Source organism: Chelonia mydas, chromosome 4, assembly GCF_015237465.2.
Source record: "Chelonia mydas isolate rCheMyd1 chromosome 4, rCheMyd1.pri.v2, whole genome shotgun sequence".
Taxonomy (NCBI): domain Eukaryota; kingdom Metazoa; phylum Chordata; order Testudines; family Cheloniidae; genus Chelonia; species Chelonia mydas.
In genome coordinates, this window is record NC_057852.1 from 61,595,874 (window position 1) to 61,611,259 (window position 15,386).

The 15,386-nt window shown below is 38.3% G+C and overlaps 1 protein-coding gene across 8 annotated transcripts in view; it reads right to left on the reverse strand.

Annotated features, from left to right (window-relative positions):
• Positions 1-1,843: 1,843 nt before the first annotated feature.
• MAP9 (microtubule associated protein 9) overlaps positions 1,844-15,386 on the reverse strand; it is a 30,924-nt gene continuing 17,381 nt past the window's right edge. For 3 of the 8 annotated variants that reach the window (XM_043545879.1, XM_043545883.1, XM_043545876.1), the window contains exons 10-15: positions 13,890-13,979; positions 12,426-12,593; positions 11,808-11,953; positions 11,134-11,266; positions 10,752-10,832; positions 1,844-6,596 (exon numbers count right to left, since the gene is read on the reverse strand). In XM_043545879.1, the coding sequence (XP_043401814.1) occupies positions 6,474-6,596; positions 10,752-10,832; positions 11,134-11,266; positions 11,808-11,953; positions 12,426-12,593; positions 13,890-13,979 (741 nt within the window). In that variant the 3' untranslated portion in view covers positions 1,844-6,473. The remainder of the gene's footprint in view (positions 6,597-10,751; positions 10,833-11,133; positions 11,267-11,807; positions 11,954-12,425; positions 12,594-13,889; positions 13,980-15,386) is intronic. The other 5 variants (XM_043545877.1, XM_043545878.1, XM_043545882.1 and 2 more) reach the window with 5 other exon arrangements.

Here is a 15,386-nt window from a genome sequence, read left to right on the forward strand (position 1 = left end):
GGTATCCTACAGGGAAAGGGGTGGTCACTCAGTCAGACAAGATCCAGACTATTTAGGACTTCGCAGATCAAAACGAATATTTTAAAATCAGAACTCAATTGGTAGCCAATACATGGAGCATAGGTCTCTTCATCCCACCATTCTTGAAAACCACAGGCAATTGCATTCTGCACTACCTGCAATTTTCAGCTAGTTTGAAAGTGGAGATTGTACATGAAAAATATGACCTAGAAAGGGTTAACAGTTCAGAGAGATGTGCATGTATATCTTATTTACTTTTTACATGTTTATTACCAACCCTCTAAAAACTTAAAACTGAATCTTTTCAAGTCAATTTTTTTCTTTTGTATTATGTAAATGGTGCTTGTTAGCTAACATCCCTCATTATGGCAACCTCTCGTGCTCTAGCTCTAGAAGATTTTCATGAACACTTTCTTCCACTCCTTGAAGAAATAAGATTGTATTTAAACTGTTAAATCCTCAAAGGTGGAGATGTTGCTGCACCAAAAGTATTTGATGGAAGGCCAAAGGCAGCATTCCATCACCAGCTGAAGGTAGCTCTCGGGGTTCTGTTGCCCCTAAGCAAACCACCAGATGTCCATCCTAACAGCCCGCATTCATCCTAGCAACAATTAATAAAGGTTTTGCTACCATCTGTTTTGCCTCTTTGGTAAGCCAATCCTGCCACCAGTCGCTGAAGCCCTGATTAAAAATATAAGAAGAAACCCCTGAACTACTCCCCAATGATCCTCCCCAACTGAGAAGAGCACACACGGATGCCCCCCAGTAGCCCTCACTCTTCTGTTCACCAGCATTTGAAACATTATTGTGGACCCAGGAAATCACATTTTATGGATTATATATCATTTGTGAGCCTACAAAGATGGCACAGCTTTATTAGTACTAGTTGCAGTTTGCTCTGCCATACTTGCTGAGGCTAATCATAGATTTGTCTAGAAAAACACATCACACCAGTGTAGCTAGAGCGATTTCTTGGCAGAATAGTGAAGGGAACAAATGTGCTTTAGTCAAACACAAGTTACTGGGCTCAAAATGGGTAGACTGAAATTTAATGGGCTTTAATATACAGAAGGCCAGAGTAGATGGGTTTCTGGACTCAAATGCGATGAAATCTTTGAAGAGTTCAGGGGAAAGATGGAAAAGTATCAGTATAGTATCTTTCTTACCCAGAATGGGGGTGTTGGATAAAAATGCATGTTTAGAATCCATGGTCTTAAACAAAAGAGTAGATTGTCCCAGGCACTCCTCTATCCTACATTGCACTTGTTGATTTACTTAAACTTTCCTTTGCTGAGCAGATCCCCAGTTCTGGAGCAAAAGGGGTGGGGAACGTCTGTCCTTCCCTTTGCACTGGTAGGGACACAGAGCCAGCATACCATGATGTTCTTTGGTTGCTGTGGCTTGGAAAGCATTTATAGTTTAACTTGGTCATTCATTTCTACTTTTAATGCATCAACTTAGAAGCTTGACTGATGAATAATATACCTGGGGTGAAATATAAGTCAGATGCTGCTCATATGTCAGGTACATAACTTTGAAACACTGGTGTTCCCCAGCGGTTTCTCTGTATTGGAACTGAAGTAACAGAAAGTACAGTCAATGAGCCAAACAACCCTAGACTCCTAGCATGAAGGATGGAATGAAAGGGGAGTTCTGCCTCCAAATCTGAGGCCTGGATTTGTCCCTCTGTTCTATTTATAATATTAGCAATCCATGAAAGAATGGTTTGTGTTCACTGAAACTGATTAGGTGATTTAAATACATAGAAAGTTTCTAGTAAGATTTCATAAATTAATTTAAAATGAAACCACTGATTCCACTATATCAAAATAAAATTTAATATCAAAATATTTTCCCCTATGTACAACAATAAATATATTTACAATATTTGCCTAATTAAGGTAAAATGAGAAGATTTTATACAAGTTAAAGTACATTTATTGATGCTTTTTTCAGATTTTTCTTGCCAAGTACGTGTCAACCTGTAATTTGACTTAGCACTTAGAAGATAAATTATACAAAAGTCTCACAACTGTTCACCATAATATTTGAAACACTGAACTTGACACACTATAGATGCCTTTGCATGTCTATAATACTTCTTTCATCAATGGTAGAAGTATGCTCTTTGTAGCTGATACCGGAGAAATTCCCCAGATTCCACTTTGTATTCCTAATCTCCATTTTGTATCCCTAGCTTCCTTCTTGAATAAGCAGGAGTCACTTCACCACTGAGAAGCTGCAGATCACATACCACTGGATGCTTTAGGTCACATGACTGGTGCTGCAAGTAGAATGAGGTATGGCCACAAAGTATTTCTGGGCTGAGCATGCCTAGTAGAATGTAGGTTACTTAATGTTGCATCTGACGAAGTGGGCTTTTACCCACAAAAGCTTATGCCCAAATAAATCTGTTAGTCTTTAAGGTGCCACCAGACCCACTCATTGTTTTTGTGCTTACTAAGGTATGGCCACAAAGTAATGGTGATCTGGAGCATGGGAAGTAAGGTCAGATGAGGTAATCATGGCTCTGAGGAAAAGCAACACAAGTCAGTATGTGCAGAATGAGAAAATGCTTGGCAATGAGCACCTGCAGTATAAGGGCAGAAAGAGGTCAAACAGCTCCAGCCTGGGATGGTTTGGAGCAGCTTTGTCCAGTAGCTACGAATGAGGTAATGTTTAGTAGTGAGCATGCTCAATAAACAGGAATGAGACAACGTTAGATTGTGAGCATGCTCAATAGAGGTCTGACAGTATCCAAAGCAGTTGTACTGTCATGTCTATAATAAAAAAAATTAAGATATATGGGGCAGGGAGCTGTCTTCCTTACTTTGTTAAATGCCCAGCATGCTTCTGAACTCTACAAAACTATTTAGATAAGACAGCATCCCAAATGTCATGTGCTAGTCTGCATTATTTACTTCAAATTCTTCTGATCTTGATGTGATCATATATCAACCCTGCTCCCTGTATATTTTTCATTTTCCTAAATGTTGCTCACTGTGAAGTTTATTCCCAAGATCAGCAAATCTTGTTCTTGAGGGAATCAATAGGTCATTATACATACATAAAATTCACCTCAGTATATTCTCCCGGACAGCATATAAACTTCTCCGTGTTTTACTTCCCTAATTATTCAGTTAAAAAATAAAATAAAAAATGGGTATTACTGTTAAACATCTCCCCATATTTCCATATGTAATCACAACTAACGGTAGCCAGAGATTTACTGGCCAAATTCCCAGAGGGGAGGAAACCACACATGGATTTTGAACCTATGGACTGCAAAACATAATCTTTTAATACATTTAGAAAATTATAACGCACACAAAATATGTAGAGGAAGGGAAAAATAGACACAGTGTATAATCTAATACGAGAGATACCTATCCTTCCTTTCCGTAGTGTCTGTATTTTAAAACTGTCCTCCAAAATAAAAATTAGCAAACAAAACTATATTTAGTGACAATTAAGGATGTAACAGGACACACTCCATCCAACCAAAACATGAGCAAGGAAATAAAAAGTTAGCAAGATAGTCCTTTCCACCTTCATATTACCTCCAAAGCTATTGACAATGCACTCCAATATTCCATGAGGCTTTTACTTCCATCTCCAGCAGATACCCAAAAGCAAGACATACACCCCTTCTAATATAAACTCTTAACAGCGTCCTCCTATGCTTTTACAGAAACAGATCAGCACATCTGATCGTTACATATTCCACACATTTATAAAGTTATTCTGCCTTAACACTGCTGAGGTCACTGTTAAGATTTTGTATTAGAGTGGAAGTCTAATGAAGCTGGGGTATGCATTACTTTTTGGTATCTGTGGAGGATGGAAGAAAAAAATTGTATGGAGTGCTAAAGTGCATTATCAACAGTATGTGTGTCTCTCTCTCTCTCAAATACAGCCTATGTATTATGTATGTATTCTGGAGTCAGCCCATGAGGAGCAACAATGTAGCCAAAGGGCATGGCCCAGAGTATTTCAGATTTCTTGTAAAAGGGGTACAAAAAAAGAGAGACACAATTCAGCAGGGAGGGGAAAATCACCAAGAGGGAAGAATTTTAAACTCTTAAATCTTTCCTTATCAATTCATTTCCATCAAACCACCATGAAAAATTAAAACAGTGCTCAAAGCTTATATTTTATGTATTGGTTTTTGCTATTTCAATAAGATTTTTACAAAATAAAGGTTTAATGTCAACCTGTTTTAAATTGAACTCTGCAGTGCAACCTTCACTATTACTGCTGCACCATAATCTCTCCAAGACTAACATGAAAGAACACTTCTATTTAAAACTCTTTAAAATCTTTGATCATCTCTTTAAAACATTTTACATAGAAGACAGCAATTTTAACAGATATCAGCTCCTTAATTTTGAAGGGTTTACAAATTAGTCAAGACTAATCAAGCAAAAGGCATTAGAACTCTTTTCTCGTTGAAATTCTGCTCATATAGACTAGATTATACCTTTAGGTACAGTCTTGAGCAAGTGGTGAGAGCATAAGATGCACCATCAAGAAGTAGACAAAGAGGACTGTACCTCAGGGACATCCCTCCAAAAGTACAGTTGCCTCCTTACTCTGGGATGAGAGGCAGTAATTTCCTGCTACTCTATACCAGCGTAGGATGATAATGCCCCAACAACAGCTCAGCTGTGCTAGCCAGAGTGTTCCCTTACCTCCCCACCCACTTGTTGCAGTACGGAGAGTAGTGGATGTAATATTGTCCACTTACTCCTGTGTGCTCCACATAGTCCAAATCACAACATGACCATATTATTTAGGCCACTGCTCTTCACTATTTTTGAAGTGGAGGCCACTTTGGCAAAAAACCTTCAATGTGAGAGCCATATCAACCCAACACAGATGGTTGAACAACTACCCGACACAGACGGTTGAACACTCTGAGTTCTTTGTTGGTTGACAGGGTAATATTATCGTTATTGGTAATATTTCTTGGGGTGCAGGAAGGGGTATTGAGGGCTGGCTCTGGGAGAGGGCTCAGGGCTGGGGTGCAGGAGGGGTATTACCATTACTAAGTTGTCATTCTGAGTCTGCTGACAGTCTAAAACAGCTATGAGGTCACAAATTCTGTTCTCATATTCTCTGGAATAATTCCAGTTATACTGACAGTTAATGAAATTACTGTGCACATACTTGAGTGTATCTGAGAATGGAATTTGGCCTTTAAAAGTTTCATTAGTACAAAAGGCTCATATCTTAGCATCAATCTTTGCACATCAGTAGGAGCTCTACTGCGGCCCAAGGTAGCATATAACCAGAGGCGAAAGCAAGCCAGTCCGGTCCGGCGTACCAGCAAGAACCAGTATGCCGTGCCGGACCGGACCAGCTTCCCCAGGCTGGTGCTTTAAAGGACCTGGGGCTCCCCGCAGTGGCCGGAGCCCCGGGCTCTTTAAAGCACCACCAGAGCCCTGCCGCCGCTACTCCAGCGGTATTTAAAGGCCCCACCTCTTCTGGTCAAGGCCACAGGCTTCAGAGTACCGGTAAGTCCTTTAAGTTACTTTCCCCGCTGCATATAGCCCTATTATTATAGGCTAGGCCCATGGATAATAAAAATATACTTTGGCCCTCTTCACAGAATAAACCTAGCACCATTGATTCAACACGGACAAAGTTTACTTCGGTTAAATACATTCCGGACAATTCTGAATGATCCTTTTCTGGAGCTAGCATTATTAGTCCTTTAAACTCGAACTGAAAAAGCGTAAGATATTTGTGCTGTTGCGAAACCTAAGTTATCCTTACATTCTGCACAACTGCACATTGCAAGTCTCATCATACAGTAAAAGCCTCAGGACTGTTTTTTTTACTTCCTTTTGCTTAATGTATTTATCCCCCCTGCCAATCTTCAGGGATTGTTTACCGGTTTATAAATAATATAGCTCTGAAGCGATGCTTGAATGATGGTTTCAAATATTTTCTACTTCTTCACCCTGCACTTTGTATGGGAACATATCTAGCACTTGCTTGACCACTCATTTTGGGCCAGATTCTGACATCCTTACTCAGGCTGAATCCACAGGCAGGCCCACTGACTTCAATGGCACCATTTGTGGGGTAAAGCGCTACTCGTATGAGGAAGGGTGTGTTAGAATCCGGCCCTGCGTGTCCCGAACATGAATTTTCACCAAAAGGGGCCAAATGACACAAAGTTTAACCAAGAAATTAATTGCAAAAAAAAAAAAAAAAATTCACACAAGTTAATCTTTTGGTGAAATGTAATGGAAAAGAACAATTGAGCTATTTAGCACATACACCCAGTTGTTCCAACTGAGGAGTCTAAAAATTATCACCCTAAAAAAGAAAGGATGCAAGAGCCAGTATCAATTCACTTTAAAGTCAGTTGTTGTGAAATATTGATGATTAGACAGTGTCAGAACTTTGGACATGAACTTTCCTCACAAAGGGTAATGGACATCTCAGTAGTTCCTTGAGGAAACAGCTTTGCCAGGCGGGCTCCATGGAGGAGGGGTTTCATCCTCAAGGATAACCTGGAGCTTCTTTTGTTTTTTCTCAATCTGGTCTCTCCTCTCTTTCGTTTCCTGAAATTAGAGGAGGTTGTGTCAGAGAAGTACTGTGTCAAAGGAAAATTAAATAATTACTATTTTACAGAAGATATTAGTTGAAAGTCCATGATGTTTCATTGGTGCAATTCATAAAATGTAAAAAAAGATGAAAATGGCTGAGAACTTGATCAAAACTGAGGACAAATCCCAGCGATGATTGAACCTGGAGATATTTTAAACAAAAAGTGCTCTCTTCACCCTGACTCAGACCATCTACACTTCATAGTGACACAAAGTCTGAGTGACAAGCCTGGCATCGTATTATAGAGAAGATATAGAGGTAATGTTAATGTGCAATGGGGAGTTGTGCTTGGAAGCTCATCCTAGCATCCCTTATAGAAATACAGCTACACAGCATGAGCAGTGCAACATCCATGCTACAGACATATTTCTCCAAGGTTCGGGTGGATGCTTGGAGCTGAGCTATGCTGTGCACTACCCAAACACGGAGCATGACATACAAGGCATAGCAAGCTAATTTCTGTATTTATCTTCAATTGCCTATTCACATCCTAATGCCTCAAATATAGGACTCTTGAACTCCAATATTAAATATTGTTTTCAATAAAAAAGGATGGCATTTGATGTCTATACCTTTCAGTGCTTTCTAAATTACTCCGGCACTATGCTGTAATAAAACAGGTTTTTAACAGTTTAGCTATAACAAATCTCTGTCGTTTTAATGTCATGCTAACAGTGTCATAAGGTTCGAATGACTTTTTTATAGTTTTAGACATACCATTGGGAAATTAGAACAATGATATTGAGCAGAATGTTTGCAAAATATTTTCACGTTACGTGAAATTTTTAGTTTGTTCCTTTGTAAAATATTTATAATTCATTCTGTAGAGAACCTTGGTTTTCAACAGAAATTTCAAAATGGGCAGTCAATGAATTCCCAAACTCTGACTCCTTCTAAAATGCTTTTTGAATTAGGGATAGGCAGTCTGGTTTGGCCAAATTCACATCTAATTGTTCCACCGAAATCAATGGAGAGATGCGAGGAATATCTTGGGCCCAAATGATAATATAAGCTTTGAGGTTCCAGACTAGTTGACTTAACTTTTGCCTCTACAAGCTGCCATTGCTCTCTTCTCCCCACTCCATCACAAACCTTCATTTGACTGACAAAGCCTGAGCTTTTTGACCTTCAGTCAAGCTGCAAGTTACTTCTTTAGGATTTTCTAAGGGAACACTGTAGTGGTTTGCGGAGGAAAGAGTTTGTACTGTCAAGGCAAAATTTTATATTGTTGAAATACTGAGCTGCATATGAGTTTAGGACGGATACATACTCTAAAAAGGAATAAATATATGATTAGTGCACACTGTTTGGAATAAATTCACACATACTGCAGATGTATTTCAGAATTAACTTAATTGCAGTCACTCTCGAATCTGTATTGAGTACAGAAATAAATTTTAGGACTGGTATTTGATATGTAATGATTAAAAAAATAGCATTTATCATATCACTGGTAGCCCGTACTTAACAAATAACATCTTACTAAGGAATTGCACCTTGCTATATGTAACACTGTATTACTGACTACATGCTGCATAGTATGCTTGTTTAACGAAAAACCTAATTTCACAGCATATACTCCAAGATGAGCATTAAAGCTGGTCTGGGCAGCTTAATTAAGAATTTCTTGAGATTTCAGTTCCTAACCTTAATTTGCATTAATGAAGGGTTTTGTTTTTTTTTAATAGTTTGAGTGTTCTTGTTTTGGTTTTGCTGGTTTTTAAAGATAACATTTGATAAGCAAGTCCTGCCAACAGAGCCCTTCTGCTATTATCTCTCCCACCCCTTCAACACAGCCTTTTGTACAATTAGTCCTCACCACTACTCTCAACCCCATGAGAAATAAATTTACCAAAAACCTTCCTCCTCCCCAAATAATATATAAGAAGGTTGTGTGCACACAGGTATTGAGGGAAGCATAATCAGAATTATGAAAGAGATACAGTAAGAAACAAAATAGCAGCAGCAGTCTGTCATACATTAAATAATGTTTGTTTCAGAGACCCTGTGTTGGGGTATGTTTACACTGCAGCTGCGAGTGAGCTTCCCAGCCTGGCAGACAGACGTGCGCGCTAGCAGGGCTCGAGTTAGCATGCTAAAAATAGCAGCAGGGATACTGTGTGTCCAGAGGAGGCTTGCCCTAGCCACCCAAGCTCAGGCACAGAGGGCTGACTGGACTTGAGAACCTGAGCTGCTGCCTGAGGCTCAACGTTCGCACTGCTGTTTTTGCACACTTGCTTCAACAGACCTAATGAGTCAGTACAACTTTTCTTCATTTACAACATCTGATAAGACCATACCCCATGGCAGTGTGGCTGCAACATAACAATTTTGTTTTACGCAGTTAATGAAGCATTAGGGAGAAAGATAAAAGGAACAGTAGTAAAGCCCTTGTTTCAACACTGCTGAGCACTACTACACCACTACTGAGCTAGATTTCCAATATATAAAATCTTTCAAAATAAGCCTTAACAACATATATCTGTAAAATCATCCGAGTTATTTCCAACATAGAAAAATAACAAATCTGTAAAACCCATCTAATTCAACTTACCACAACTTCTAGAGTGTACAAATGTACAAGGTGCATCATGAGATGAATAGTGTTAAAAACTGGGTGTTGAGTAGTACTAAGCCTCAGAATAAGGGCCAAGCTTCTTAGAGGGTACATAAACTTGCTATACTACACAAATCTCCAAGATCTGTAGTTTTGAAAGAGTGCTTACTTGAAATCTCACTACTCACCAGCTAGAACCAGGTGTGGTGTCAGTATATATGCTGGCAAACATTATAATGTGCCTACATGCATCTGTTCATCTATTTTAGGTATTTATATGACTCCATGGTATCACAAAATGGAAATTGAACCAATATTGCTATTAAATTGAGTAGCTAAGAGGTAAATAATATCACAAAAGTGGAATTTCCCCTAACTGTAGGGGAAAATTAAAGTTATCTTTTTCATGTTAAGAATTTTGGAAGTGTTAATAACAAAAACTCTGTCTCCATTTCTAGGGTTTTAAATTTCAAGATGGAAAAAGTCCTGTCCATGCCCTTCCCTTCAGATAAGCATCCCTTGAGATAATCAGTGAACTCTATGCCACAGTATGACACTTCAGTAACAACAGAATTCCCTGTTCTATTGTATTTTTATGTTTTAGAAGTATTTAGGGAGGATTTTTAAATTCCTATTTTTGCTATCCATAAAGGCTGCCATTTGCTCCATGAGCTGAAAGATTTAATTAATTCTCAAAACTAGTTTTTCCTACTGATTGCTAGGGGAAGAATTAACAGATTTTCATTAAGTTACTTGTCTTTTAATAGAACACTTTTACTTATTTAACTTCTTAGAACTTAGAACTGACACCAATAATCTGGGTACATACAAAAATCCTCCTAGTTACCTAGATAATAAATTGACAGCTTGAGTCACACAAGCGTTCTTTCCCTAAATTTATAAAAAGTGAGTTTTACATTCTCATTGTTTTTATATAAGCCTAAATACTGCTCTGGCTAGCAGAGCAAGGATGAACAGAAACATTGGCTGATGTGACCTCCAAAATACAGAGACTTGAGCCACAGCCAAGGGCTAGATTTTAGAAAATGGACGGAGGAGATGTGATGTGGGGTACAATCTGCTCCTGTTCAGAAGAGCAGCAACAAGCATGCCAGTTAGGCCCTGATCCTACAAACACTTTTGCACATACCCAGCTTTAAGCATGTAAGTAGGTGCTTCGCTTTAGTGGGACTATCTGTTTACAGGATTGATGCCTCAGCGTGCTGCCGACAGCATCACGACAAGTGCTGGTAGGGATGGGGCAGAAGAAGCTAGACATTCTCCTAAAATCATACCCTTTGAGAGCACAGTGTATGTTCCTGTGCATTAGCTGTCTATCTCCTAGGGTTCCCCTGAGCGGTGGTAAAGAAATCTTTACTTATTGGGGGACTGGAAAGGCTCCTAATGACTTCTTCCCACAATAGCACATCAGAGGTCACCCCTTCCTATCAAATGGAGGTAATCTCAATCCTCAATGTAACCGTTCTTATTTATTTTGATTTATACAACTCCCCATATTTAAAACTGTTTCCTTGAATCTAAATGCACTCACTTTTGCAGCTGGTGCTGCTTCTAGCCTTTGCTGGTTCTGTGCTGTGCTGAGTTGGCCCTTCAGAGGTGGCTCTTCCTGACATTGAATGGGAGAAGAGAAGACTGTACTTTCACTGACTGTAAAATGCAAAGAACTCAATGGCATACAGATAGGGAGAATATATCGCATGTATGCCAGATGCTATATACGCTGCACTTTTAAGTGATTTGCTAAAATAACCCTCAGAGGAACTGTATGAAAAGGTATATACTACTGCCATCACCTGGCCATTTTCATAACATGATGAAAAGCATTGACGATTATAATTCAAAAGTTATTCACACGCATTATTTGTTAAAAAACACAAGGATAAATGTAGTAAAGTGTGAACAAATATGTTTACCAGCCATCTTTCATATTCCTCCATAGACCTTTTATCTTTTTCTCCCCTCTCAAATTGTTCTATTTCTTGCCGTCTTTTCTCTTGGATTTTTTCTGTCTTCTTTTGTTTTACAAATTCTTCCTTTTTCTCATTCCTAAATATGGAGAGAAATATAACATACTATTCACTGAATTAAAAAAATGCTGCAAATGTGATTGGTTAACCAAACATCATGGACACTGCCAGGAACTCACATTTATGTCTACTGACAAATTTGATAACATGTAGTTATAGTGCTTGCTTTTTTAATCCTGGGTTACTAATTAAGCATGGGATTGGTAGTACAAGGTTCCATGCTACCCAATGTACCTCACTTTTGATTTGCAGCATTTTCAAATCATTGGCCTTTCTTGAGAAGAGACTTTCAATTCAGCAGATTGACTAGAAGCTGTATGGCAAGTTTTATAAGGTGGACAAATGGGAACGAAAATAAGGCTACCACATTCACATTTGGGAACACAGGCCTGACCCTGTGAGGTGCTAAGCACCCTTCCCTCCCACTGATTTCCGTGAGAATTGAGGATCCTCAGCCCCCTTGCAGGTTCAGGCCCTCAGGCCAAATATTCCCTGCAAAATGATAAGACAAAGGTGCTGGCCCGTACACAGTTATGTAACTAAATCCTCTGTAGCAGTACCATTTATCAACGGCAGACATGCTGTCTCGTTTCTTTTCTGCAATAACTTCCTCTTCTTTCTTCTTCTTGATTCTTTCAGCTCGTTTTTCCTTTCTACTTTGCTCTCTTAAATACTCTGCTTTCTTTTCTTTCCATTTTTCAAATGCCTAAAGAAGACCTCAAGTCCATTAGCAAAGTTGCATAACATCTTTGTTCCAAAACTTCCATTACATTATAGATATTTTTTCTTTCCTACCCATCCCCCTTTGGATTGCGCATTCACAGGGTTGTAGCTTAGCAAAGGATACTGCTACAAGGAGCAAGAATTTACTACTCCCAGCTCATTAGAAAAGCCTCTCTGCTGCCAACACGTTACTCTGTTGATTAACTACTTTACGTATATGGAACAAAGTATTTCACATTAAAAAAACCCTAAATGTCAATAGAAAAAATGTGTGTAAGTGCACAGGATGAGAGATTAGCCCCTGCTATAAAGATGACAATCTAGACATGAATTCTCCCAAAGATCGGGGTATCCAGCTCTAGGGGTATGGTTTGGGTCCCTCTTTTGTTGTTAACAACTACATTTTTACTAAGGACTCTCTTGAGTTAAGTGTCTGTCAGGTATAGATTTCTCACTGCCTTTTGAGCTGCTTCTTTTTTCTCTTCATTCTGTTCCGCTGCTCTCTGTTTCTTCAACTCCTCAAGCTTCTTTTTTTCAGCTAGTTTCTTTTTTGCTTCTCTTTCTTTCATTGCCTTCCAGGCTTCAAAAGATGCAATTGCTTCTTCTTTCTTAGTAGCTTCTTTCTACATAAGAAAAGTTTATACTTCAGAAAACACTGCATTTTCTAAACTCTCAAATGTAGCATTAGCCAAAGAAAAAAATGAAAGAAAATTGACTTGTAGAAAAAACATTCTAAAATCAATGATTCAGTTGTGATTTGAACTACTGCTTGAGCATGACCAACGTTTTTGACCTACAGTATGAGGCTGTTTTCTACAAGATTGGGAGATATAGAAACTACTATGACTCACTTCTGAAGACTGCGTATAAAAAACATTAGTTCTTAAATAGGAAAAATTAAGAGAATTTATGAAGAAAGATGAATATAATATAATTGCGTACATGTTGCTTTAAATGTAGATTACTTATGAGGAGAGACTGAGGAACTGGGATTGCAGAAGAAAAGAATGAGGGGGGATTTGATAGTTGCTTTCAACTACCTGAAGGGAGGTTCCAAAGAGGATGGATCTAGACTGTTCTCAGTGGTACCAGATGACAGAACAAGGAGTAATAGTCTCAAGTTGCAGGGGGGGGTTAGGTTGGATGTTAGGAAAAACTTTTTCACAAGGAGAGTGGTGAAGCACTGGAATGGGTTACCTAGGGAGGTGGTGGAATCTCCTTCCTTAGAGGTTTTCAAGGTCAAGCTTGACAAAGCCCTGGCTGGATGATTTAGTTGGGGATTGGTCCTGCTTTGAGCAGGGGGTTGGACTAGATGACCTCCTGAAGTCCCTTCCAACCCTGATATTCTATGATTCTATGATTATGTACAGCTGAATATAGAAGAGCCAAGATAAGAGCATGAAAATCTTCAGATACATGACTTCTTTAAATTTCATTGCTGAAATACAGACTATCCCATAATCATCATAATAAAAATACAAAGATGGACCCAGACTGCTGGCTATAGTCAAGACGCACAAAGTGAAACAAGAAGGGAGCTGCAAAGGTAGCTTTAATTTATATGGCATCCAAGGATTCTAAGGGTGCAGGGAAGCACCAGCTACACTCCTCTTTTCCCTAGCCGTATTCCCTGTGGCAGCCACAAGGATTAGGACATATAAGAGCTATTACATCAGCTCCATTCCACATAAACTGGAGCCATCTTCTTGTGGCTCTCTGTGATGGATTTAGAGATGCTTGTTGATGGCAGAGTGATTGCAAAGTAGCCCCGATGAAGGGGATAACAACAGTTTTCACTATTTCATTTCTGTGTTTCTTTCCTTTTTTAAATACACCACAACAAATATTGTAATGACATTACTCTATAGAGTGGCAGTTGGCTAGCTCCCATTTAATCAAATATTTTCATTTAAACAAACCTTTTCATTTGCGTTCTTTAAATGTTCTGCTTTGTTCCTTTTAATTCTCTGCAGTTCTAGTAGAAAGACTCTTTTCTTTTCCAACCAATCCTAGAAGATCAAGGAAAAAGCTGTAGCTGAAGAGTTTTAAGGAGTAACTAGATCTTGTACCAAAGTAACTGAGTATTATTGATAAAGCAACATCTGATGTAATGACCACAGGCAATACTGACAGTATTTCTGTTTTCATATATAACCATCATCATCATCTTATGTATGCAAACTACTTCTATAGCAATAAGCCCATCTGGATGAGTGAGGTGTCATTTAAACCACATTCTGAGGATCTGCAGCACAAAAAACATTCTGATCAAAAGTTTCAACTTTTAAGAATAAAACCTAAGAAATTAAAAACTTTATTTTAACAAAAAGATTTCAGTATGGAAATAAAAGAAAGAGAATGTGAGCATGGAAGGGCAGGAAAGAAGAAGGAGCATCATGGTGGGTTTACCTCCAGTGTTACAATCCTGGGGGGTTGAGGGCAGGGAGAGCAGAGCGATACAAATGACATAATACTACTTCTCAAAATCTTCAATAGTGCCTCAGAAAAATAGTTGTTGGGGAGCGAAGGAAGCATCCCCATGTACACATGTACAAGAATGAGCTGCAGCTATTAAACCTTTTAATACAAAATATTTACAACCACTATTTTAAGTTTCCCCTGGATAATTTTTGTTTTAAAAGTACAGAATACATTTTATCCATTTACGATCTATAGGACCACAAAATTTAGTAAAAAACCTCTAACCTATTATATGTTTAATTCAGAAATATCTACAGTGAAAAGTCCTCAACCCATTGACTTCAAAGGCAATACACACCCACAAAGTTTTAGAAGTGTGTGAGTGTTTTCAGGATCAGGGTCAAATTTTGTACATTTGTTCATGTGTTTAGTATGTTGTACTGAGAAGCTAAAATATCTTAATGAAGACTACTTGACTTTAGAAAGTGGCTATGAGTCAATGCACACATACTTGAGATAGCATGATATTTAGAACCATTAAACTGTTAAGTGAATATGATTTTCCTTATGCGGAAACAATTTACGATCAATAAACAGATATGACCACAGTTGAGATTTATGCTAATTTTTACTACAGAGGGCAGAATTCAGATAGATTATGCTGCTTTAGGGAAAAATTTAAGATCTGACATCAAGTTCTTTTTACCTTTCCCATGAAACGTAGCTTTGGAACAGAAAATACAGAGAAAAGAAACTATAGGATACACATTAAAAATAAAAAACAACAAATACAATAACGGAGATAATCTATTGTGTTTGAAAACATTTTGCCACAACAGTAAAACATAGATAAGTATGTTTCTTTCTCATCTGAATCTACCCTTCTTGGCTCATATGCTTTGTAGTGAAGCATAATTTTTAAAAATAAAAAAAAAGTCTCGATTTAAGAAAGGTGCATACAGACATTGAGTATAATTAACAGGCTTTTATTCTTA